The sequence below is a fragment of the Helobdella robusta genome (assembly GCF_000326865.2).
Source record: "Helobdella robusta unplaced genomic scaffold HELROscaffold_84, whole genome shotgun sequence".
Taxonomy (NCBI): domain Eukaryota; kingdom Metazoa; phylum Annelida; class Clitellata; order Rhynchobdellida; family Glossiphoniidae; genus Helobdella; species Helobdella robusta.
Window position 1 is genome coordinate 432,574 of NW_008705486.1, and position 27,644 is coordinate 460,217.

At 34.1% G+C, this 27,644-nt stretch overlaps 4 protein-coding genes across 4 annotated transcripts; 1 reads left to right on the top strand and 3 right to left on the bottom strand.

The window, feature by feature from the left end:
- Positions 1-1,463: 1,463 nt before the first annotated feature.
- On the bottom strand, positions 1,464-2,237 carry HELRODRAFT_182323 (hypothetical protein; the record flags this gene model as incomplete). Its single annotated transcript, XM_009032597.1, has 2 exons — positions 1,464-1,544; positions 2,016-2,237. The coding sequence occupies 2 exons, from the start codon at positions 2,235-2,237 to the stop codon at positions 1,464-1,466; spliced, it is 303 nt and encodes a 100-aa protein (XP_009030845.1).
- A 13,850-nt stretch (positions 2,238-16,087) lies between these two features.
- Positions 16,088-17,036, bottom strand: HELRODRAFT_90481 (hypothetical protein; the record flags this gene model as incomplete). Its single annotated transcript, XM_009032574.1, has 2 exons — positions 16,088-16,356; positions 16,496-17,036. The coding sequence occupies 2 exons, from the start codon at positions 17,034-17,036 to the stop codon at positions 16,088-16,090; spliced, it is 810 nt and encodes a 269-aa protein (XP_009030822.1).
- Positions 17,037-21,561: 4,525 nt separating this feature from the next.
- HELRODRAFT_153356 (hypothetical protein) lies at positions 21,562-21,792 on the top strand (the record flags this gene model as incomplete). Its single annotated transcript, XM_009032598.1, has 1 exon — positions 21,562-21,792. A coding segment is annotated over one exon (231 nt), but the record flags the coding sequence as incomplete, so codon positions are not given.
- A 2,015-nt stretch (positions 21,793-23,807) lies between these two features.
- On the bottom strand, positions 23,808-25,755 carry HELRODRAFT_182326 (hypothetical protein; the record flags this gene model as incomplete). The annotated part of the gene is made up of 3 exons (XM_009032599.1): positions 23,808-24,210; positions 24,461-24,793; positions 25,565-25,755. The coding sequence occupies 3 exons, from the start codon at positions 25,753-25,755 to the stop codon at positions 23,808-23,810; spliced, it is 927 nt and encodes a 308-aa protein (XP_009030847.1).
- Positions 25,756-27,644: the final 1,889 nt, after the last annotated feature.

The window sequence follows — 27,644 nt, forward strand, 5'->3', positions numbered from 1 at the left end:
AAAAATGTGTGATAGTTGTTGATGCTTTGCGAGGTACTTCTATTGCAGTTGCCGATAGATGTGAATTGCATCAACTGTTGATTTCCCCGCTAGGAAACCAAATTGATAATTACCGATTGTGATGCACGACGTTAATCTTCTCTCAATGATTTTCTCGACACTTTTCAGGGAGTGTTCTAACAGATGTATACCCCGATATGACGAACAGTTCAATGGATCAACTTTGCCTTTGTATAGCGGGACTGTCATGCTATAGTTCTATTCAGTCGGCATTGAGCAATTTCTCCCAATTTCACGGCAAAGTTGTAGTAACGTTTGGATACCTGCAGTACCAGATGCTTTGATAATGTCATTTGTGAGTCCAGAGGGCCCTGCTGCCTTTCCATCCTCCATAGCTTTCAGAGCTTCTGTAAGCTCCTCTACAATGATGTCTGGAATCGGACCTTCGATGGGTGGAGCGTCAAAGTTAACATTTATGGGATTTGTTTCGTTTAACAGACGGTTGAAGTATTCTCTCCACTGTAGCTTGATCTCATCTTGTTCAAGAACCATCTCATTTTTGTCATTTTTAATACATGAGGCACCAATTATGTCTTTTTTCGTACGCTTTGCTTGTTTTGCTATACGATACAGAGATTTCATTTGTTCACCTTTGCTTTTAGTGAGCCACTCTCTGCACTGATCTGTCCGAGCCAGTGCAACTTGACGTCTTGCATAGTTGTTCTTCTCACGGAAAATTTTTTGGTCATCAACCATTTGCCATTGCTTGTATGTAACTTTCTTTTCAGCTATTGCATTTTGTACACTGTCATTCCACCACCAAGTGTCCCGTTCATGCTGACGTTTTGTACCAGTTTTCCCACAAACTGTAGTTGCAGCGTTTATCAAAACGGTTTTGTATGTACTCCAATCTGTACTGGCTTGCGATTGGTGGTCTAACTGTGTGGCGACAATCTGTTGAAATTCTTCTCGATGAACATTGCTTTTCAGCTTCCACATTTTGATTCTCCGAGGCATTTGTTTAGACTTATGTTTTGACGGTTCGACAACCAGGTCTGCCACAAGGAGTCTATGTTGGGCGACACATGATTGTTGTTGTTATTATTTTTTGCTTTGGAGTTTTTATCCATGTTTGTTGTTATAAGTATGATTGAGTATTTTAGTTAGGTTATGGCATGCTTCTTCTGTTTCGTCCGTTGGGGGAAAACATCATTATCGTCTTAGTTGCTGCTTATTGTTTGTTGGTAGCATGTTTTATTTTGATATTTGTGCTTGTTGTCATAATTATTTTTATTAGTTGAGTCTTTATCTTCATTCTTTTTATAAACCTTGAGTGGCTCTGCCGGGATCAAATTGCAAGATGTGTTTTTGTCAGCCTTCTGAGGACAATTTTTGGTTATGGTTGCATATGTTTTTTGCTGAGTTGTATTTTTTATATTTGTTTTGCTTCCGGGATGGTGATTTTATTCATGATCTTGATTCTTATTATTTCTTTTTGCTCTTAGTATACTCGGCATGATTTGCCATAGGTCGTGTGCTTTTCTCTACAGTGATAACAATTTGTATTATTATTACATGGCTTTTCTCTAGTATGAGAGTGTTCTAATTCACCACAGTTACTACAGACAACTCTTTTATTGCTACATATATTTTTATGGTTTCCATATATTTTGCATTTGGTACACCTCATCGGATTTGGAATATACTCTCTCACTTCTACTTTCTCATAGCCAATTACCATAGGTTTTGGGATTTCATGTGTTTGAAAGGTTAGGATATAAGTGTTGGTTTTAATAAGTTGTTCATTTTTTTAATGGTGATGCTTTTAACATCTACTACTCCTTGATTTTTTAGCTCTTCTTTTATTTCCTGTTCAAAACAGATTTTAGTGATGCTGTTTTGATTACCCCCTTTGAAAAATTTGAAGACCTATGAGGTGAACATTTTACATTTATGGTGCTAATTTTTGATATTGTCTGTATTTTTTCTCCTAGTTTTGCGTTTTTAACTCTTACTATTATTTTATTTCTTCCAATTTTTATATTATCTACGTCTCCTATTTGTGCATAAATCTCTTTTTGAACACGGAAACAAGTAAGTTCAGTTATGTCGTTGTCTTTTTCTGCTTCGATTACATAGAAGACTGGACTTACCTGAAATGTTTGTTCTTCATATGTTGGTTCAAGTGAAGAGACTCTTGCTCTTTTGGAGGTACTTTTTTTCTGGGAAGGCGACATTTCCCGGTGACACGAGGTCACCTTAGAATAGGCGACTCTTCTTTTTTTTTGGCAGTATTTATAACCGAAATTATTTAAATTATTTAACTTTAAAAATTATTTTCTATTATTACGTATTATTACTAGGAAATTATGCTTAATACAAGCAAGCGATAATAAAGTCCTGACCGTATCTCGCTAATTAAGAATCAAATTTCCCCGTTAAATCTATCACGAAGGTAATGTTCGCGACGGTTTTAACTCAGCAACGGTGAAGCATATGTAAAAGGCAGATTATGAAAAAACCGGTTAAATAAAAAATATTTAAAGGTTTAATGTAATGAAAAAATATTTATTATTGTTCCTTATTTGTTATTAAAACAATAAAAAAAACTTCGTTATATATTAATATATCAACGGTAACGAGAAAGTTAAAAAATCGTCAAAAATCCATTTATGTGTGCATCTCAAAAATAATTGTATATTCTAATAGAAAATTTTATCCCCTAAAATACCATATAAAACAAAATTTTCTCCCGTTTCGTGCACACTCCCAAATATTGGATTGACCGCGTCACCCATACATTTCCAAATTTGCTTCATCGGTAACGATAAAGTTAAAAAATCGCCAAAAATCCATTTATGTGTGCATCTCAAAATACTTGTATTTTCTAATAAAAAATTTTATTCCCCAAAATAGCATATAAAACAGAACTTTCTCTCGTTTTGTGCACATTTCCAAATATTGGATTGAACGCGTCACCCATACATTTCTGAATTTGCTTCATCGGTAACGGGAAAGTTTAATAATCGCCAAAAATCCATTTATGTGTGCATCTCAAAAATATTTGTATATTCTAATAGGTAATTTCATTCCATAAGATATCATGTAAAAGAAAACTTTCTCCCGTTTTGTGTACATTCTCAAATATGGATTAAACACGTCACCCATACATTTCTGAATTTGCATAATCGGTAACGAGAAAGTTGAAAAATCGACAAAAATCCATTTATGTGTGCTTTTCAAAAATATTTAAATATTCTAATAGACAATTTCCTTTTCTAAAATATCATGTAAAACAAAACTTTTTGTCTTGGTTCAAATACTATCTTTCAAAAACTCCAAAATCATCATACAATTTAAGCTTTCCAATACCTCGTTATCGTATCGTTATGTATCGTTTCAAAATGATAACGGGAAGCAGCTTCTTATGTAACAAAATTAATTTTTAATAATTCCGTGTATTTTTATTAAACGAAAATTTATTTGATCAAACTGTTAAGCCGATTTGACATAATTGAGTCCGCCTGTTAGATATACGTATTATCGTATCGTTTCAAAATAATAACGGGACGCAGATGCTTATGTAACAAAACTGTACTTTAATTATTCCGTGTAATATTATTAAACGAGAATATATTAGTTCAAACTGTTCAGCCAATTTGACAATATTGGTTCCGCCTGTTAGATATGCTTCACCGTCACCGAAACCGTCGCGAGCATTACCTTCGTGTACTTAACTACTTATGTGTGTGTATATGTATGTAGGAATGTAAAATGTGTAAAACGAAATGCATAGATGCAGAAAATTATACTAATCCCTTTTCTTTTTTAAATGTACTAAATATAGTATATAATATATAAAATGCAATACGAAATCGAATTTAAAACAGCAAACGAGACAAAAACTTCGCAAGCGATACTTTCAGATCAGACGATTAATCAAAGACGCTGAAGAAAACAACGACGATGCTTGATCCATAGAACAAAAAACAATTTTTGTAATAAATAAATTTTTATGCCATATCCATTATAACCATGCATATATATAAAATACATATATGTGAAATCAACATTATATAGAATTTATCGGCCGATAATATGATGGGCGACCGGGGGCCGTAATAATGCTATTGCTATTGCTATTGCTAATTTCCGGCGTATCAGCACAGAAAGGCTATCTTCACGCCTATTTCTTTTCTTATCTGAGTTTATACTTGAATGTAGTTGTTTTCATTTATTTCTATATTTTATCAATAAGATTTATTTTTTTTAAATAATTTATTAAATTCTCTATATTAATTGGGTCTTCAAATATTTCTTGCATGTTGGTCGGGATATTATAGATTTTCCTACTTATTTGATATTTTTGATGACGTGCTGAATGGTTATTCTTGTACCGCATGTATTACAACGTGGAGGTGAAGATTTTGTGTATATCCATGAGTTAATGCTGTATGCCCAATTCTAATTCAATTTAACAACGTTTGATACTTTCTCTCCAGATATGATACTATTGGATTTGGCTTGTTTAGTTTGGGTATTGATATTTTTAGAAAGTTATTGACTTGGTTCCAATTTTTTTGCCATAAAGATACAATGTATTGATGTATGATAGGTTTCATATCGGAGATTGGTATAGGTATGTTTGATACTGGGAGCGAGTGTGCTAGGTTAGCAGCCTGGTCAGCCTTTTTATTGCCTACTATTCCAATATGACTAGGGCTCCAAACTAGTTTTATTACATTTTTATTAGTTAATATATTGTGTATTTTGGTTTTTATAATTGTTACTAGGGGGTTACTCTTTCTGTCCGAATTTATTGCCACTAGACTGGATAAGGAGTCCCTGATTATCAGAAAATGGTTTCCTTGGGCATTTTTAATATGGTCCAGTACCATGTTAATTGCTATCAACTCTGCTGTAAATATTGATGAGTATGGTGGAAGATGCTGGAATATGGTTTGTTTGAGATTAGGAATAACTGCTGCTGCTGCTGATGTTGATCCTTCTTTCCTTGACCCATTTGTATATATGTGATATATTTTGTATGTTTTTCTATTATTTCGTAAAAGGCAATTTTACCTAGGCATGAGCTTTTTCTATATTTCATAATTGACATGTCTATTTCTGGAGTTTTTTTGTTCCAAGGGGGGTTTACCAAAGATGTTTCCTGCATGATTTTTATGTTATTTAGTTTTTTTATATGTTCCTCTACTCTTTCTGCAAGGATAGGTATGGCCTTTGATTTTTTTGTTTACTCTTGAAATTTTGGATGTGTTTTTGTGAGCTTGATTATTCTTTTGTGATTGCAATTTCATATATAAATTTAATGTCAACTTTATATGTCTCAGATGTCTTGGAATTTCTAATGCAAGAACATGAAAGTTGTTTGATGGAAATGTGTGATATACACCCAGGCATCTTCTTTGAGCTTCGTTGATTATTGGGTCTATTGTTTTGATATATGAGTTTTTTGTGGCTCCATAGACCTGACAACCATAATCCAACATAGCTCTTATTGTGGTTCTATATATTGTTAAGAGTGTGTTTTGATCTCCTCCCCATTTGTAATGGGATATGGTTTTAATCAAATTTAATGCTTTCATGCATTTACTTTTTATATAGCCAATGTGAGGAATAAAGTTTAATCTTTCATCAAAAATTATACGTAGAAACTTGACTTCTAGTTTGAAGTTTATATATGTATCCTGGAAAATAATTCTTAGATATATTTTTTTCTTTTTTCTAGTATAAAGCATATGGGTCGTTTTAGTTTTTGAAAAATTTATTCTATTTTCTTTCGACCACTTATCTATGTCTTTTAAAATCGTGTTTATCTCCTTTTCAATGTTTTGAATATGTTTATCTTTTATGGTTATGGTCAGATCGTCCATATATAGACATGTTAGCGCGTTCTCTGGGATGATCGCAGTAACTGTGTTGATGTTCAGGCAAAATAGAGTTGGTGATAGAATACTTCCCTGTGGTATACTTCCATCTCTAGGTGGTTTACTTTGGATAACAAATCGTTGACTCTTACCTGGATATCCTTGTATGAATTTGGGTAAGCGTCCTCTGAGGCCTGTTTTATTGAGGTTTTCCATTATCCCATATTGCCACGTAGTATCATACGCTTTTTCTACGTCGAAAAAAATCGTTATAGATTGCTCATTATTGGCAAGACCTCTTCTTATGAAAGTTTCCAATGAGACTATGTGGTCCAGAGTGGATCTTCCTTTTCTTCCTCCGCATTGTTTTTCTGATATTATGTTGTTTTTATCAAGGTACGAGACTAATCTTCTGTTAACTATTTTTTCAAAAATTTTACTAACGCAACTGGTTAGGGATATTGGACGATAACTATCTGGGTTTTCTTTTGGTTTGCCTGGCTTATTAAAAGGGAGGACAATGGCATGGTGCCATGAGTGTGGAATTGTTGAGTTAGTCCAGATTTTATTGAAGATGTTTAACAAGTTTTCAGTTGCTATGATCGGGATATTTTTTAATACCTCATAAGTAATTTGGTCTTCGCCAGGAAAAGAGTTGGTGCTGCTTTCTATTTCGTTTTTAATTTGTTGTATTGTAAATAGTTGGTTATATTGTTCGATGTTATTAGATTCAAAATTTAAAGGTGTTTTTTCTTTTTCCATTTTATGTTTTATGAAGGTTGTGATATGGTTGGTCATTAAGGATTTATTCCGGAAATGAGTTGCTAGTGTGTTGGCTATTTCCTCATCTGTTTTCTGACTTTTTCTTTGGTATTGTAAATAGCTTATTTGACTTTCAGTATTTTTGTCTTTTATTCTCCTAATCATGTCCCATATTTTTGCTATTGGTGTGGTAGTTTTTATATTGTTTACGTATCTATTCCAGCAAAATTTTTTCTCCTGCCTTATTATTCTACGTGCCTCAACTTTTGCTTTTTATATTCAATTTAGTTATTATTATTATTAATCCCCCATTATCACTTCTGTATTTCTCCATCTAAGAACGCGTTTTTCTAAGTCAATTTTGCTTCGAACTGGGTTTTATAAACGTTCCAGGACATCTCTCCGTCAAATGCTGGTACCTTCAAAGTTCTTCCGGATGCGTGATCTAACGGCATGGCCATTTTTTGGATTGCTCCAATTCTCGCTTCAATTTGTCTATCTTTTGATCTACCTCAACGGTCTGACGATCAAGTTTCTGCTCGATCATTTCTATTCTTGTTGACTGTTCTTCAATCTGTTCTGCCACTTCCAATTTTACGTGTTTTAATTCCTCTGTCTGTCGTTCGGACTGTTCCTTGATCTGTTGTTTTAACTCTTCTGTCTGTCGTTCGGACTGTCGTTCGGACTGTTCTTTGATCTGTTTTAACTCCTCCGTCTGTCGTTCGGACTGTTGTTTTATTTCAGTTGACATACTAAGCAGAAGTTCCATCATTTTAGCGGTTGTAAACGTGCCTGTGCTAATTTCATTGTCTTCGTCAGCACCATCAAACTTGAATTCGTCTGGGTTCTTACCTTCGTCAATGAGAGCTTCTCTCAAACGTGCTACTAGTACTTCTTTGTTGCCACTTGTGACAAGGCTTCGTTTCTGTAGTTCTTCTCGTAGCTGAACTACGTTCAAACCACAGTTTTGACATCGTGTTCTTTTTCTACGAGTAGTAATTCGCTGGTCGAAGATCCCACTTCTGACACCAATGTTATAATACTTGCTGTCGTAACCGATTTACGATGCGACGGGTTCAAATCCTCGATTGAATAAAATATTCCAAACAGTTATTAAACTTTATTTACAGAAGAAATCAACTAATCGTTTATTTCCAGTAAATTCAAACTAACGCAACAATTAACTTTTAAATCGTTCAAAATCTATCGCTATGACAACGTCAACAAACAAATCAAATATCGCTTTAAATAATTCACCGAATCGCTATTCACAAAATCACGAATTTCACTAATCACGAATATCACTAATCCCAAATATCACTAATCATCTTGCGACGTGCGCTTATATACTCTTCGCAAGCGTCGTTTCTAGATTCTTCTCGATGGTCCGATTCTAGCATACTCTAGAATGCTCCAGTCACTAGAACATTCTAGAATACGCTAGAATCTAGTGCGTTCGGTAGCACGGTTATAATAATATTTTCTTTTTTTTTTTGTTTTTATTGTCATTTGTACTTTTGGATTTATTCATCTTTATTAGAAAGATATTCATTATTTATTCTGGTCAAATTGTTACAAGCTTCCTCTGTTTCATCCAGAGTGATGAGAACTTTTTTTGTTTCTGTGTCCATGTTTTGGTGTGCCAATTGTGATGTGTTTTTGTTGTCTATTTTAGGTTTAGTGCTGTCTTGTTGGTTTTTTAAATTTTGTTTATCTTAATAAGTGGCTCTGCATAAATTGGATTGCATGTGACTTTCTTGTCTATCTTTTGGATGGTGTTTCTGACTATATTTGCAATTGTAGTTTGTTGTTGTTGTTTAATTTTACTAATTAGTTGTTTTGTTTCTGGGAAGGAGATTTTATTTTCAATTTTTGTTTTGATAATTTCTTTTTGTTCTTTATAGGTTTTGCAGGTTTTGTCATATGTCGTATGATTTCCTTTGCAATGATAACATTTGGTATTGTTCTTGCATGGATTTTCTTTTGTGTGTGTGTGGCCCATTTCTCCACAATTGCTACATATTACTCTTTTGTTATTGCAGATATTTTTGTGGTGACCATATAATTGGCATTTTGTGCACCTCATTGGGTTTGGTATGTACTCTTTTACTTGTATTCTTTCATAACATATATTAACTGTTTGTGGTGTACTATGGGTTTGAAATGTTACAATATAAGTGTTTGTCTTGATTATTTATTCATTTTTTTTGATTGTTATATTTTTAATTTCTGAAATTCCTTGTTATTTTAATTTTTCCTCAGAAAAATTGTTCAGAGTATTAGTTTTGATGACACCTTTAGAGAAATTTAAGGATCTGTGTGGTGAGCATTTAATGTTTTCTCTATATGGTTTTTTCATAACCATAAGTTTTTCTCCTTGTTTTGTGTTTTTAATTTGAATTATGATATTTTTTTTTCTTATTTTTATGTTTTGAACTTCACCAATTGAAGAAAGAATATTTCTTTTTGGATACGAAAACATGAAATTTTGTTCAAATCTGAGTCTTCCAGAGGTTCAATTACATAGTAGCTGGGCAAGTATTTTTCTTTCTCCCTTTCCTTCTCTTGAAGTTCCTGATATTTTTTGGGAGGTGATTGTTCTAAAGATGCCATTCTGGCTCTTTTACCCATTTGGCTATTTCCGGCCACCTAATGTCCCGTTTTCTCGCTATTCTTCGAATTTGTGTTTGTATTCAACAGAAAATAAATACATAAATAAAAAAATCTAAAGAAAAATCTAAAGAAAAATTAAAATTTTATTCAAATTTAATTAAATAGTCAAAAATACGCGATAACCGATAATCAGAATCTTCACGTTTTTTGCAATCCACCTAATCACTTAGTAATTAGTTCTACAAGTACACCGTAATAATGCAAAACTATAATTTTGAGAAGCATAGATAAAAAAGCGTTTAATTCTTGACTATATATAGGTTACATAGAAAATAAACTGTAGTGTTTTTTGTAACAAAATAATATAGCTTATATATAATGAATATAACTTTAGAAGTTATTTTGGAAACAATTAAAATATACAAACAATTATTATATAAAGAAAAGATACGAATTTCACCAAAAAAATGATTAAACTAGAGATTGAATAAATATTCGTTAAAATTAGTTTAGTCGATAGTCAAATCAGAGACCGAGTTATATATTTATATTTTTCTACATACAATGAAAAACATTGAACAAACTAAAGCGTCTGGAGTTTTATTTACTTTTTTTGTACATTAACAAACTGTTTAAATCCAGAATCTGAATATTCGACGACTTGAATAAAATAAAGTACATTGACATCTTTTGGAATAGTTAGTGTCCGCATTCATATCAGCAAAATGTAATCAATTTTTTTTTATAAATACAAATTGACTAGCAATACAAACACTAAAAATAAACATTTATCACAATAAAAGCGGCCAGTAATAAAGAATGATATCTAAATAATACGATAGTTATATATATTTACATACATACATGTAGATATACAACAACAACAAACGTTAAAACGACATTTTCCCCGAGATCGGGGGTTCCCGTTTGGCTACCTATGATAAAACCGAAATGCCCCTCGACGCCATTCACATCTGTCACTCGCCTCAGTATCACGCAACCCCGCTTTAACTCTGTCCTTCTCCACCTGCTCTCTCCATCCCAATCGCGAACAATCCCTTCCTATCGCTCCTTCAACCTTGAACTCCAACGCTTGCCTAATCCCGACCTTTTCATCCCTTCTCAACACATGTCCATACCACCGCAATCTCGATTTCCTTATCAATGTCAAAATGTCCTCATTCAGTCCCATCATCGACATCAGCTCTGTACTACTCCTCCTATCCTTTAATTTAACCCCACACATCATCTTCGCCATAGCTCTTTCAGTCCTCTGCAGTACACTTTCTTCCTCTTTCCTCAACACCCAAGTTTCACCACCATATACCATCGCTGCTCTCACACATGCTTTATATACCCTTCCTTTCATCTTTACTGACCATTTCTTTTCACATAATACCCCACCAAGTTTCTTAAATTTCATCCATCCCACACGAACTCTAGCCGTAACAGCGCTCAAACATCCTCCATCTGCGTTAAGCTTAACCCCTAAATAAACAAAGTTTTCCACTCTTTCAATACCGCCACTCAACCCCGTCCTTGCGTTTGTCCTATTTATTACACCATGAACACATTTTTTACATTTGAACGTGCCTTCCACCTTTTTCAGTGCCACCCTCACACCACTACATCTCTTATGCACTCTTATGCACTCTTATGACATCCTATGCACAATACCGAGTTAGCTTTCATTCTCCTGCCACATAAACACAGGGGTCTATTTTACTTATCACACGCTCCCCACCTTCTCCACTCACCATTACCTTCGTCTTACCAATATTAACTTTTAACCCTTTCTTTTCAATAATACTTTTCCATCTGTCAAATTTTAACTGCAATTCTTCCATGCTATCAGCCATCAAGACTAAATCATCTGCATACAAAATCTCAAATAACAACCCCTCCATTATGTTTCCACACACAACATCCATCACAATTGCAAACAAAAACGGTGATAACACTGATCCTTGATGCACTCTTACCTTAACACTAAAAGTGTCCGACACCCCTCTTCCGACCCTCACCTTTGTCTTCGCCCCTTCATACAGCTGCATCACAACTTTAACAAGTTTCTCATTCACTCCTTTCTTCCTCAACGCCCATTCAATGACCTTCCTCGGTACTCGATCAAAAACCTTTTCTAGATCTACAAAACACTATACAATCTTCGTTTCTCTTTCTATAGTTCTCCTGCAACATTCTCACTATGAACAACGCATCCACCGTTCCACTACCAGGCATAAACCCACACTGCATTAACTGTCACTATATTTTTCAACCTTCTCTCAAACATCCTCTCCACTACCTTCATTCTATGCTCTAGCAATTTCACACCCCTATATGACCGACAATCTCTCACATATCCTTTGCCCTTATACAACGGCACCAACACACTGTGCCGCCAATCCTCATATTTCCAACTGCTTTTTCTACTTCCTCCATCGTCACCTTCTCTATGGATCCGTGTGTGACCGCGGATTTCACATCTCCATCCCACTCATTTTCTTCATTCATCAACCTTTCCATATGGGCTTTCCACACCTAAGCTTTTTCCTCCTCATCTATGCACAACTTGCCAGATCCATTCCAAACATATCCATTCCCTATAACATCTTTCCTATCCCTCATTGACTGTTTTGCTACTTTGAACATTTTCCTCAAACCTACATCAAACTCCATTTCCTTCATTAACCTATCTGATGCTTTCGTCATTGCAGTTGCCACTGCCCGTTTTGCAGCCTCCTTAGCCTTCCTATACTCAAACTCCGCTTCCCCCGTCATGTCCCTTTTCCATACCCTAAACCTCTCCTTCTTGACCTCCAAAACCTTTCTTACATTTTCATCCCACCACCACGTCTCACCATGCCTACACTTTCCTTTCGTCCATCCATATACTTCATCTGCCGTAGTCAACACACAGTCCCTATATATCTCTCCCAAATATCTCCATCCTACCACTCTCCCAACTTTCAGCCACCTCCACTTCAAATGCCTGCCTCACCTCTGCATCCTGTAACTTCCATGTCTTTTTCTTTGCATCAAACTTATCCTTTTTCCTCCTCCCCATTTCTTTTGATGCTACATCCATCACAACCATATTATGCTGCAACATACCAGGTATCGCCTTCACATTCCTTACATACTTTCTATGCTTCGCCCTTATCAATATATAATCTATCATTGACCTATGCCTCCCTGACCTTTATGTAATTAATCGTGCTGGTTCCCTTGTAAACCAAGTATTCCCCACAACCATGCTATGTGCATCCGCCAACTCCAACACTCTACGCCCTTCCTCATTCCGTATACCATATCCCCACCCCCCCTGTACACCTTCATATTCGTCTGCATCCGCTTCCACATGACCATTCAAATCACCCAACAACACCATAAACTCATCCAACCCCGCTTGCCCAATCTCGTCAGAACCATTATCATAAAACCTATCCTTTTCCTGTAGATATGTAGATAAACATATATTTATATTCAATTCAATTCAATTTTATTCAGCAAAAAAAAAACATGAAGACACAGAAGCTCCAACAAGCTTGTACGGCCACCCAAACCATGTAAAAACATATACCAACATGAAAATAACAACATAGATGAAAATAAAATCGTATAGCTAGCTAATGAAATCAAGTTAAATTAAACCAAAAATGAGCAGAAATTACTTAATTACAAAAATGACCATCCAAATTTATCAAGTTAAACAAAACAATTGAATTCATATTAAACGTTTTTCCTTATAAAATAACTTAAATTCTTGAAATAATTAAATCATATCCTGTAATAAAAAGTTGTTCTTAATTAAGTCAAAAATCGATTTTTTAAATAGCTCATAGTTAGATATTTGTAAAAATAAACACGATTTTTTAAATAGCTTATATCTTACTATGAGTTATTTAAAAAATCGATTTTTGGCTTAATTAAGAACAACTTTTTAAAATGATATAATAAAATTGAATTGAATTGAATTAAATCACTTATTCTTTTATATCACCTTGATTGCATATAAGTGGAAACAATTTACAAAAATACAAACAAAAACATGACCAATCAAAATAAAGAAAATCAAAACATAAAATAAAAATAGTATTACAAAAAATATGACTAAGAAATTTAGATAAATAAATGACTGAGATCATAATCAGTAGAAAAAATTGTTATAAAATTAACGAAATTTTAAATTAGATTAACTATTTGAGACAAAATGAGATTAAACAATACAGATATGAAAAACTATTTAGACAATCTCTATCAGTGCAAGGCAATCCTTGCTACCCATATTTCATTTTCCATACATATAAACAGTAGAAATACAATCTTATTACAATTAACAAATGAATCATTTAACAAAACTATTAAAAAATCATAATCAAAAATAAGAATTTGAAAAAGATAAGAAGAAAAATAACCAATTTATTTATTTGTTTGTTTATTTATTTATTTTTTAATTGATTGATTGATTGAATGATATGTGATGTTGAATATGCATTAATAAAAATACATGCATAATAAAAAAATAATAATGATAGAAAATATACATATCTCCTTGGATGCACATATAAATGGAAAAAACTTGTATAAATGCAAACTAATGAAAAAATAAAAAAGGCAGAAATTAAAAAATATATAATACTCTCACATCACATCAAATCAAAACAATTCACATAAATACAAACTCATGAACAAAAAACATAAAGAAAAATGCCAAAACGCCAATATAATACACTCTTAATAAAATGTCATTCATATACTAATATATAACAAATAACTTTGATTTGTTGTCATAATCCAGAAAATAATGTTAAATTGCCATCGTAAAGAAGGATTAAGGGAAACAATAAGATAAATCAAATTAATTTACTCAATGTTATATTCCAGAAAATAATATTAACATACTCAACATTTATAGAGCTTCTGTAAAAGTTAAGTCTTAAATGATAACATTGCTCTGCAATTAAAACAATGATCTAATTCAGATGACAATATATTCCATCATCCATCTGATCCGTTATTTGTGGGCCATGCTTCAAACTATAATTTGTGAATATTTTTATTTTAGCCTTACAGATAGATTCTTCAAACTTAACAGTTCTCTCTGCTCCCATTTTCTTTAATATTTTCTCAGCCATTGCACAGACCTTAGAAAAATTAAATAAAAATTGGCATTGTTTAATTTAATTATATTAAATCGCATTGTTTTTATATAGTAAAGTTATCATGGTAACTACAATTAGATAAAAATAATAGTAAGATCGTTTGCTAACCTTAATAACATCAACGGAGAAGTAACAATAAACAACCGTATCTTTTAGTGATAGCAGATGACAACTGAAATTCTCATTTCTGGATTGAGTGATGAGGCTATCGCTGCAATCAATCAATCTTTGTTTTGCGTCCAGAGACCCGGTTTCCCGAGGTAGGACGTTGTTCTCTTTGCCATCAATTTTTTGCGCCAAAGTAGACGATCAGTTGTATCCATTTCATTTAAATTTATAGCTTTCATGTCTTGTTCGATTGTTTGCGACCAGGACTTCTTTGGACGGCCTTAGGGACGTGTGCCAGGTACTTCAACATCTGCAAGAGAAGTTATGGCACTGTTTTCACTTCGTTTGACATGACCAAACCACCGAAGACGGTGTTGCCGACATTCGTCCTTTATATCATCTAAACCAGCACGACGCAGGATTTCGGTAGATTTGATGTGTTCCTTCAGACTAATTCGTTGCATCCATCGGAGCATTTTCATGTCGGTTCGTTGAAGTTGTTGTTCCAGTTTGGTTGTCATTGGCCATGTTTCTGCACCATATAACAACACCGGACGTATCACAGATTTATAAAGTCTTGATCGTAATGGTAGTGGGATGTCACGCCGCATCAATATTGAGGCAAGGAGATATTCTGGAATGGGTTGTCGACGTAGACTCCACCTGATTGCTTCACGGGGAACTCGATCAAATGCTTTTTCAAGGTCTACAAAAATGTGTGATAGTTGTTGATGCTTTGCGAGGTACTTCTCTTGCAGTTGCCGAAGGATGTGAATTGCATCAATTGTTGATTTCCCCGCTAGGAAACCAAATTGATAATTTCCGATTTTGATGCACGACGTTAATCTTCTCTCAATGACTTTCACGACAATTTTCAGGGAGTGTTCCAACAGACGTATACCCCGATATGATGAACAGTTCAATGGATTGCCTTTGCCTTTGTATAGCGGGACTGTCATGCTATAGTTCCATTCAGTCGGCATTGAGCAATTTCTCCAGATTTCACGGTAAAGTTGTAATAACGTTTGGATACCTGCAGTACCAGATGCTTTGATAATGTCATTTGTGAGTCCAGAGGGCCCTGCTGCTTTTCCATCCTTCATAGCTTTCAGAGCTTCTGTAAGCTCCTCTATAGTGATGTCTGGAATCTGACCTTCGATGGGTGGAGCGTCAAAGTTAACATTTATGGGATTTGTTTCGTTTAACAGACGATTGAAGTATTCTCTCCACTGTAGCTTGATCTCATCTTGTTCAAGAACCATCTCATTTTTGTCATTTTTGATACATGAGGCACCAACTATGTCTTTTTTCGTACGCTTTGCTTGTTTTGCTATACAATACAGAGATTTCATTTGTTCACCTTTGCTTTTAATGAGCCACTCTCTGCACTGATTTGTCCGAGCCAGTGCAACTTGACGTCTTGCATAGTTGTTCTTCTCACGGAAAATTTTATGGTCATCAACAGACTTTGATTTTTGCCATTGCTTGTATGCAACTTTTTTTTCAGCTATTGCATTTTGTACACTGTCATTCATCCACCAAGTGTCACGTTCATGCTGACGTTTTGTACCAGTTTTCCCACAAACTAGTTGCAGCGTTTATCAAAATTGTTTTGTATGTACTCCAATCTGTACTGGCTTGCGATTGGTGGTCTAACTGTGTGGCGACAATCTGTTGAAATTCTTCTCGATGAATATTGCTTTTCAGCTTCCACGTTTTAATTCTCCGAGGCATTTGTTTAGACTTATGTTTTGACAGTTCGACAACCAGGTCTGCCACAAGGAGTCTATGTTGGGCGACACATGATTCGCCAGGTATAACTTTGACATTTTTGAACACCGAAGTGTGGTTGCTTGACAGCGAAGAAATCAATTTGCGTGGCTGATGGTCCACTTTTGTATTATATGAGATGTTCCAACTTCTTTCTAAAATATGTGTTCAGTAAACAAAACCCGTGACTTTCAGCAAACTCAAGGATGCGGTTGCCATCTTCATTCCGTTTTCCATAGCCAAAACCGCCATGTATGTTGTCAAAACCATCTGTTTTCTCTCCAACGTGGCCATTGAGATCGCCTCCAATCAGGATTGTTTCAGATTTTGGTATTGTTGAGATGGTGTCAGAGAATGCAGCCCAGAAATCATTTTTCATCTCTTCTGATTCGCCTGTCTGTGGTGCGTAAGCAGAAAAAATTATCATTGCTTGCTTTTCTATGCGAAGCTTGATCCACATGAGACGTGAATTAATCCTTTTAATATCCAGTACTTCTTTGGCTAGCGGTTCTCTGACAAAAATTCCAACACCATTTTTGGCCGTCTTTTGACCATTCCAGAATAGTTTATATTTTTCTTTGTCTGAGTTGACATGACAGACACCATTCGATTTCCATCGGGTTTCCTGAAGGCAGCAGATGTCAATCCTTCTACGCTCGAGCATTTCTGCGATTTCCATGCTGCGGCCAGTCAGTGATCCAACATTGAGCGTTCCAAGTCTAAGTACCATAGAGGGGCCATTCTGAATTTTTCTGCAACATCCCTCCGCTATTGCAAACTTCCCAGGGATTCTTGGCACCCCTTGACCAGTTAAGGCCTGCTGGGGACTAGGGGCCGTTGTTTTTCTTTGTGTTGGCATAGGAGTAATTTGAGGAAAGTTAATTTGGGGAAAAGTTTTTACATCCGGACACCCATCCTGACGACAACCACCAGTTATAAGCGGTGGGCCTAGCTTTTTGCTCAAAAGCACGCAAGGCAGCGTGGATGCAGTTTTATGTCATGCCTCACAATCAATTTTTTGTCAATGTTTCAACCAAATTTGACAAGAAATTGTACCTTAAAATGTAAACACTTTCCATAAAAACATCATCTTTTATACAAACTGAAGATAAAATCTTAGATCAGTACTGGGTAATCCAAAAAACAAAAAGTTAAAAATATATCTAGGTAAATTTGGGCTCATTTAGCTCCTCCCCTTTTTTTATAACCTGTTCTTGTCTTGTTGTGATATAATAAATAAATGATGTTTAAAATTGCAGTTTTTAATTTTTCTTGTTTTGTAAAATTTTAAATGATATTTAAAGCACAGTTATTAATTTTTCGTCTTTTTTAAAAATGTCATTTATTTGTAAATAGAAAATTTATTTCACAGTTTTTCACTTTAAAAAAATTTATAATTTATGAACTCTTTTTTATTAGTTCATGAATTTATTGACTATAAAAATTAATTTGATTGATTGAACATGATTTATTTTAATAATGAAATAGAAAAATTAACATTTTGTTTTAAAAATAATGAACGTAAGCTGATTTTAAAATATTTATTATTAAAAAATATTTTGAAACGAATAACGAATTTTAATTTTTTTAATTTTTATATTTTATTTACATTACATTAAAATAAATGTTTTTGAAATATTTATTATTGAAAATTATTTTGAAATGATTAACAAACAAAAATGATTGAAAAAATTTCTATTATTAATATATAATGTTTGGTTTCTGGTATAATGTTTGGTCAATCAACTGGTAATCTATTTGAATAGAATTTCCCAGTACCAACACAAGATTTTGCCCAAACCAAAATAAGTAGAAATAAAAAACTATTTTTTCATTGTTACCAAAAGCCTCACTAGATATATTTTTAGCTTCTAGGCTTTCTGAAAATATTCACATATGGTAACACAAAACGAACAGCATTAGTAACTAAGTAATCCTGGGAAAACTTGTACATTAATAAATATTTTTAACTTCCAAGCAATTTTTAGCAATTTTTTTGTATCGTTCACAAAACTTACAAAACATGTTCGTTTTCAAAAAAGATGACAAAATTATTAACGATTATAAAATTATTACGGTCCCCTCTCACATCAATCAATCAATCAATCAATCAATCAATCAATCAATCAATCAATCAATCAATCAATCAATCAATCAATCAATCAATCAATCAATCAATCAATCAATCAATCAATCAATCAATTAATCAATCAATCAATCAATCAATCAATCAATTAGCTTATAAAGCGCTATTTCCGCTATGTTCAACAGCGCTCCTCAATGAATTTTGAAAACAGATGGGTCTTGAGATCCGTTCTGAACTTCGCAAGTGATGGAGAAGTAGTCAGAGAAGTAGGTAGAGAGTTCCAGAGAAAAGGACCAGAAAAAGCAAAAGCAGATTTGGCAAAAGAGTGTTTAACACGAGTTAAGAAAAAGCGAGAGGAAGAAGACGATCGTAAACCGGGGCTTTTAGGTTCAATTAATATATCTGATAAATACTTAGGAAATAATTTAGATTGAGACTTATAAATGAACGTGCAAATTTTAAAAATTATTCTATATTTCTCAAGCCAGTGCAAGAGAACAAGATATGGAGATATATGAGAAAAGAAAGGGGCAGGAGCAACTAGACGAGCAGCAGAGTTAAAAACTTTACTTAAAGGATAGAGTATAGAGTCAGGAAGACCATAGTAGAGCGAGTTACAATAATCAATCCTAGATAAGACTAACGAAGTAACAAGAAGGAGAAGAGTAGGATCATCAAGAAAAGGCAAAAGTTTTTTTATTCTTCGTAGATGAAAGTAAGAGCTTCTAGCAACACTATTAATGAAAAGAGAGAGACATAGTAGAATCAAAGATAAAACCTAGATTACGAGACTTATGAGAGACATCAAGAGTTTTAGAATCAGGTAAGATAATAGGAGGAATAGTAATAGAGTGTTTAGATTTATTAAAACAAATTAATTTAAACTTAGAAGGATTAAGTTTAAGACACATAGAGTCAGACCAAGCGATAATTGAAGAAAGACATAGAAATAAATTATGAAGAACACTATTGAGATTAGATGGAGGAAAAGAAGTATAAATGTAAGAATCATCAGCATATAGTTGACTAGAAAAAGAAAAGTTATTAATAATACGAGGTAGTTCAGAAGTATAGAGTATGAATAGAAGAGGGCCAAGGATAGAACCCTGAGGTACCCCGAAAGTAAGAGTAGAGGAGTTAGAAGTAGAATTATTGAGAACAACAGAATAAAAACGATTACAAAGATAAGAAGAAAATGGTATATGTATTGATAATAAGGAACTTCCAATATATGATATATTCTATATATATGTATCCATGGATCATTTAAATATGAAGAAAACCAATTATAAGCTAACCCCCGAATACCAAATGAATATAACTTGTACAATAAAATACTGTGATCTAAAGAGTCAAAAGCCTTTCAAAGATCTCTAATAACCCCAATAGAGTATTTTTTAGATTCAAGTGCATGAGAAACAAAATCAATAACGTCTGAAACAGCAAACTCAGTTGACAACTTTTCACGGAAACCATATTGATTTAAACAAATAATATTATGATAATTTAAAAATTTATTAAGACGATTTAAAATATTTTTTTCAATTAATTTTGACAAACTAGAAAGAACAGAAATAGGGCGATAATTATTAATAGAATGACGGTCACCAGATTAAAATAAAGGCAACACTTTAGAAATTTTCAGACAATTAAAGAAGTGACCAGTATTAAAAGATAAATTAACTAAATGAAGCAACGGAAATAAGATACTTTGAAAAATATTTTTTAATAAAAAGTTTTAAATAAAATTCTTACCACAACTATATGTGTTATCAAAATTTTTTACAACATCAATAATTTCAAATGGTAGACATTCAAACAAAACGAAATAATTTGAAATATTAGAAGAAAACAATTTTGAGTCGCGTTAGAGAATCAAAGTATTATGCTATTATGATTGACGAAACAACCGATGCATCACATAAGTCGCAAATGACTATAATATTACGTTACTTGCTGCCTGATGGATCAGTTCGAGAAGATTTTGCAGGATTTGTTGATCTACATGACAACAATTATCAATCTGATATTACTGCATCAATTGACACTGAACCTATTCTTGACGGCAAAATTATTGGTCAATCGGTTATAAACATGTTTGCAAACAAGTTCCACCTTTTTCTAGAAAATTGTGATGGTGTGGGAACAGATGGTTGCAGTGTTATGTCTTCGTTACAAAAAGGAGCAGTAGTTAAAATTCAAAAGGTTGCAGTGAATGCAGTCTGGTGTCCTTGTTATAACCATGCTTTAAATTTAACTTTATCAAAAAGTTCGAATGTACAAGCAATAAGAAATTGTTTGGGTGTTATTAGTGAAGTAGTTGCTTTTTTCAATGCTTCTGCAAAACGAAATTTTATAATAAAGAACATGATAAATTCACAACTGGTTTCACTCTGCGAAACACGATGGATTGAGAGACATGATGCATTGCTGATGTTTAGTATTGAACTTTTGAACTTCCACAAATAATTGATGCGCTAAAGAATATATCTAAATGGAATGACAGAACAACTTCATCAAAAGCAACAACTTTATTAACAGCAATTAGAGAAAGTGATTTTATTGTGTCCTTAGGCTGTGCTGTGCATGTATTCTCTCTAACGAAGGGCCTCAGTGAATTGTTTCAAAAAAAAGTTTAAATTTACATGATGCAGAAAATTGCATTAAAGACCTGTTAAATGTTTTACAAAAAAAGAGAGAAAACTGCGAAGAAATGTTTTCGAAAATTTTTAGAGCAGCAGAAAAAATAATAATTGAAAAAGATGGCACTTTTACCTACAAAAGATTTGTGCATCGACAGACATGCCGTGAAAATGTACCTTCTGATTCATTGGAAGAATATTACAGGCGATCAGTTTACATCCCTCTTCTTGATGCACTGATATTGGATATAAATACTCGTTTTTCTAAAGAAAATTTACAGTGTCTCCAAATCTATTCTTTGATGCCAGAAAATATTATTAAACTAAATCATAAAGATGTTGTCGAATCTGTTTCAGCAATCAGTAATTTCTATGGTACCATTCTTGGACTTAGTACCCAACTTGAATTTATATCGGAAGTTGAATTGTGGCAGAGCAAATGCTTTAGAATGAACAAGGACGGAGGAGGAGTCAAATCACTGACTACTGATTTTTCTGTTGTTTTTCATTTGTGTGACCCCGTACAATATCCAATCACTCAGAAGTTGTTCCGTATTATTAAAGCATGTCCAGTTAGTGTTGCCAGTGCTGAACGTAGCTTCTTAACTATGCGAAGAATTAAAACATGGCTAAGAACACGAATGACAGAAGACAGATTTGTCGGATTGGCACTACTTAATGTACACAGAGACGTTTTAGTAAATGTTGAAAATGTAATTGAGCGTTTTGCGAAGTCAGGAAATCGTAAAATAGAATTTGTTTTATAAATTGTTATTAGTCAACCTATCAAGGTAGTAGGTACCTCGCTAGTCTAATAAAATAAATAAACCCATTTTTTAAAACACTTATAGGATTAAAAAAAGGAAAATAATTTTTTTATATTTATGTATGTACTCATATGTATATATTGACTATGTTTGATCCAAATCATTACATTTATTATTTTATGACATTAAAAGTTGAAAGTTTTTGATGACATTGCATGCTTTCTTATAAACAGTAATAAAGAGTTGACAAAAATAAACTAGAAATTTTTCTTTTTTTTCAGTAGGGGGAGGGCGATCGCCTCCGTCGCCTCCCCCCCCCCCCTATGAATCCGTCACTGCAGCTTTCCTTTTCAAAATTCTCGGCGTTAAAGCATCAATACCAGTCAGTTACATTTCAAGTATATATTCCAAAAATTTCATAAAGTAATTTTTTAAATGACAATTCAGCTTTTTGAAATAGAAGCATCAATGAATGCAAGCCATATTAAAAATTTCTTTAGATAACTATTTGTATTTGAGAGTTGGAGAAAGTTTAATAAATTTTATTTGTTACGTATATTATGTTATAACCTGTCAAGCATACAAACCATTTTAACAGCAGATGTTGATGGTTTTTCAACTGGCCGCGATGATGTTGAAGGTAACTGAAATGTTAAATTATTAAAGTTTTATCAACACTGGACGTTTTTTGAATATATATTATTATTTGCAAGGCATCTAATTAATATCCTTAAGGTGATAACTCCGGTCAGAACGACAAGACAAATGTTTAATTATGTTTCTATCTTATACATTAAACATAAACATGCTTCTTATTTTTTAATATAAATATAACAAAACTTAATGCAAAGCAAATTTTTAAAAATATTTAATGAAAACTGAAATTTGTAACACAATCTTGATAATATATAGATACAAAAATACGAACCAAATTTACACTTGACATCACATCAGTTATTAACGTTGCAGAAATATTATCAGAAACTAACTTTACATCAGAAGAAGGCTAAAAATACAAAATGTTTAAATTATGATAGAAGCAGGTTATTGTTTACAAACTTCAAAAATTAAAATAAGTTTTTTTTTGTATATAATAAATCATAACATAAATAAAGAACACTTCAGAAAAATTATCGTGACAACAATATCTTAATTTCAAAATTATAACTTTAAAAACATTTAAATTATACAACTGAAACTTGAAATGATTAGTTTTTATATACGTAACACTAACCTTGTCAAATATCGTTGGAAAAACATCTTTTTGAAGAAAAATTTTCAAACCAACTTTATGAAAACTTTCTGGGGTAAAATGTTTGCTACAAATTAAAATCTTTTTTTTTCATCCTTATTGTCAATGTATTTTTTAATGAGGTTTTCCCATTGCATTCTCTTAATATCATTCTTTGGCAGTCTGAATTTGAATTTAACTTAATTAATGTCAGCACAAATTATTTATACAACTTTGAGTTAACATTATCATTTAATGCATTTATTATGTTACTAATATTATTTATTATATTATATTATTATATATAATTGTTTGCTGATTATTATAATTATATTGTATAGTGTTATACTTTATAGCTATAATATAGTGTGTAGTATAGTCTTAATTAAATTAAATTAAATTTACCTTTGTAAAGTAACATTTTAATTTAAATAAGATGAATGGCATTTTGTTATGGAACACACAGGCATTTTGATTTGGTTGAGAATCGGTGTCTGTCAAATTAAATACTAAGCAAATAATTTCTAATTAAAAATGTATTACTGTTTTTAATATTATTTTGACAAGTTAAGAATTAAGATTCTCTAATAGTTTAATCTCAATGTCATGTCATGTGTACTTAACTACTTATGAATATGTATGTATGTATGTATGAACCCATAATTGATTAGAACTATAGGGAAGTAATAATCATATCCGGGTTCAGCTTTAATCTATGTTAAACGCTTCGCACAGACAGGTATTTTAATGCTCCATCCAAAATACAGAAAGAATTTTATTTTTGAAGTAAAATAGAAAAGGATTGTTTTACATAACTCTTATCTAATGGGTCACCCGATATTTCTACAATCCTGCTACAGAGTTCATTCAGAAAACTCTGAGTCTGAGCATCGGTTGGACCAAAGGTTTCAATGCAGACTGGCTGAAAAATTTTGCTTTCTGCAAGAGCCGCATATTTTGAATTTTTAAAGTCTGCGGCTCTTAAGGCAGCGGCACCCGCCTCCTGTGAGGTAAAATTAATGTACCTTTCAGCCATGGTGTGAGGGAACGTAACATCCCAAGCAAGGAAACGTCCCTGCGCCCATGGTGAAATAGTATACCCATCGGGCCTGAGGCTACCTTCCTCCATAAGACCCGTGGGTTCTTTAATTGTGGGTATGTTTGCCCTCTGAAAGCACCTGACCAAAAAATCGTTCATGGCATACATGTATGTATGTATGTGTGTGTGTGTGTGTGTGTGTGTGTGTGTGTGTATGTGTGTGTGTATGTGTGTGTGTGTATGTGTGTATGTATGTTAAAACCAAAACATGATGAGTGACACTGAACCGTCAAACATCAAGTTACAAATGGATTAACACTTTGATTTGTCGTTAATTGCACATGTCGGCATTCAGTTGGATATTTCCAAGCACACAGACACGCAGGAACCGCTGCAACAAGCACGAAATGTGGTTAGTTGCGAAAAACAGTTCCCTGCTGTCGCCTGATCTGACGCTGATCATTTTACATATTGCCTTAAGAAATTTAAGGGTGTTGGGGTCCATCGGGCCGAGAACCTCGATACATATTGGCAAGAATTCCATCGAGGGGAGAGCGTTCCCATATTTTTTCATTTTCTCGTCCGCTGCCCTGGCCGCGGCCAAACCGCATTCTTTACTTGTCAGGTTTACATATCGTTCGGCAAGGGTGCTAGGGACCGCAACATCCCACGCCAAACATCTACCGGCTCTCCAAGGTATTAGCGTGCATCCGTCCGGGCGCCTACCATCATGCGCAGAAATGCCGGATGGTTCCTTGAGAACCGGGATTGAAGCCTTGGAGAAGAGCCGACAAATGTATTCATTTAATGCTGAGTGACGTAGTTGACGGCTCCCACCAAACCGTGGTGCCCAAACTCGTCCGCCCCAGCGCCACATCGGCACGTGTATTTATTTTGAATGACCAGGCCAAGTCTGAAGCCAATGGCAAATCTCACAGACTCGTCGTCAAGCCTGGAGCCCACAGAGGTGTTGGGCCACGATCTCAACCACCCACAGCTGGCAACGCTGGACATGGCCAACAAACGAGCGGTGGAAAAGTCGTCGCCGCATAAAGACAACAAATTTTGAAAGATTTTTTTATATTCTTCGTTCAAAATGTGGACGTGCGTACGGTCCCCCGGGGCGGACACTGGGGGAAGAATATCGCGGCAACGAAAAAACCGGTGGAGCAGGGAAGACTGCAGGTCGAAAGTTGCAGCGGCAGAAGAATTATAAACAACAGGAGCCAGCTGAACCACGCTAAGCAACCCCAGCCCACCAAATCGCACCGGCAGCAGAGCCTGGGACCAACCACTGTCGGTCACTTGAACATTGCAAATCGACGACAGGGCGGTGCGCAGGGCTCTGTCAAATTCGCCCAATTTGGAAGGGTCAATGTGTTTGGATGTACGCAGGAAGTACATCAATTTGGGCAAACTGAGGGCATTGTAGATAATAGTCAAGGCATCATGGGCCGAAAGACAGGAAACACGACCCAGGGTCGGTGCCGCACCCGACCCCAAGCTTAGGTTGTCCACACGGTCGACGGCTAGAAGCAGCTCTCGCGCCCGATGAATCAACTTTTTTCCGGGACCCCGAGCATTCCTGTCCTTTCACTTTACCTCCGTGCCGACATAACTTCCCGTCTGGAGTGCTTCTATAGTGGTTAAAGCAGACGGGGCACTGTTGTAACGTTGGAGCCATATGTGATTAAAAACAACCAAGAAACGAAGGAAAGGAAACAAACCAAGTGGGGTGGATGGATGAATGAATGGATGAACAAGCGAATGACCAATTGAACGGGCCAGCGACCAAACGAATGAATGAGTGAATGATGAAGGAATGAATGAGTTATGTATGTATGTTTGTATGTATGTATGTATGTATGTATATATGTATGTATGTATGTATGTATGTATGTATGTATGTATGTATGTATGTATGTATGTATGTATGTATGTATGTATGTATGTATGTATGTATATATGTATGTATGTATAGCAAAAAAACGTGGACTGCTCTGAACGAGTTAAAAAACGGAAAAGACGTAAAACCCGATAGTATACAAAAATTAACAAATGAAGAAATTAAAATACCTGACCCAGCAAATGCTTTAAATAACTATTTTGTTGAATAGCACCAAATTTACTGAAGCTCATTCCACGGAATTCTCACTGGAAGAATTACTTCAAGACATTTTTTTCCAACTCGTTTTTTTGTAGATACGCAACGGCTGATGAGATCATTGCAACAACAAAATCTTTGAAACAAAAAACATCAAGTGGCTACGATGACATACCAACAAAAATTGTCGTCTCTACGATTCATTCTACTGTGTTTGTTATAGAATATTTGATAAATCTATCTTTTGAAAAGGGCAAATTTCCAAGCTGTCTCAAAATCGCCAAGGTAATTCCTATTGAAAAAATTAAAGGAAAAACAGATTTATCAAATTTTCGCCCTATATCACTCTTGCCAGCATTTTCAAAAATACTTGAAAAACTAATGCACCGACGAATGACTAGTTTTTTGCAAAAAAATAATATTTTGTCAAATTCCCAATTTGGTTTCAGAGAGAAATTTTCTACGGAATTAGCAATCGTAGAACTAGTTCGCAAGATTGGCATCAATACTGAATTTAAGGGATTTGTCATTGGAACGTGCTTAGATCTGTCGAAAGCATTTGATTGCATCAACCACGACATCATGCTCAACAAGTTGGAAAAGTACGGTTTTAGAAATACATCACTGCATTGGTTTTGTAGCTACTTAACAGAAAGAAAACAGTTTGTCTATGTGAACGATGAAATTTCCAGTCTGCTCGGAAACAACAACGGTGTGCCTCAAGGAAGCATCCTAGGTCCTTTGTTATTTATATTGTACATAAACGATCTTCCAGCTGCATCAGCGTTTTTTGACTACGTAATTTATGCTGATGACACGAATGTTTTTAGCAGCGGCAGATCAATGAAAGAACTTATTGAGGAAACAAACAGAGAGTTAAAAAACATAATCTCTTGGTTCGAAGCCAATAAACTTTCAATTAACAGTTCAAAAAGCTAAATGATGGTTTTTGGACCCGTACAATATCTAAATTACAAGGAGCCGTATAAAATCATCCTAGGTAACAACACAATTGTTGAAACAAAGTGTTTAAAACTTCTAGGCATGCTGCTCGATCCGAAACTCTCCTTCACACATCACATAAAACAAGTATCATCCAAATTTTCAAAGTCAATAGGAATGATAAACAGAGTAAAATCATTTTTGCCAAAAAACTGTTTGAATCTTTTTTATAATTCCCTGTGCATTCCGTTAATAAACTACTGCAACATTGTATGGGCTTCATCGTACCACACATCAACCTTACCAATAGAAATATTAATCAAAAGAGCAGTTAGATTGATAACGAGATCCAAACGATTTGAACACAGCCAACCATTGGTCAACAGCACGCGAAACTTGAATTTCTCGAAACTCAGCATTTACTTTCTGATGATTTTTGTTTATAAACATTTACAATCAATTGTCAATGACAAATAAAATTAAATAATTAAATAACCCTAACCAATCGATTACCTGATTTATTTAAC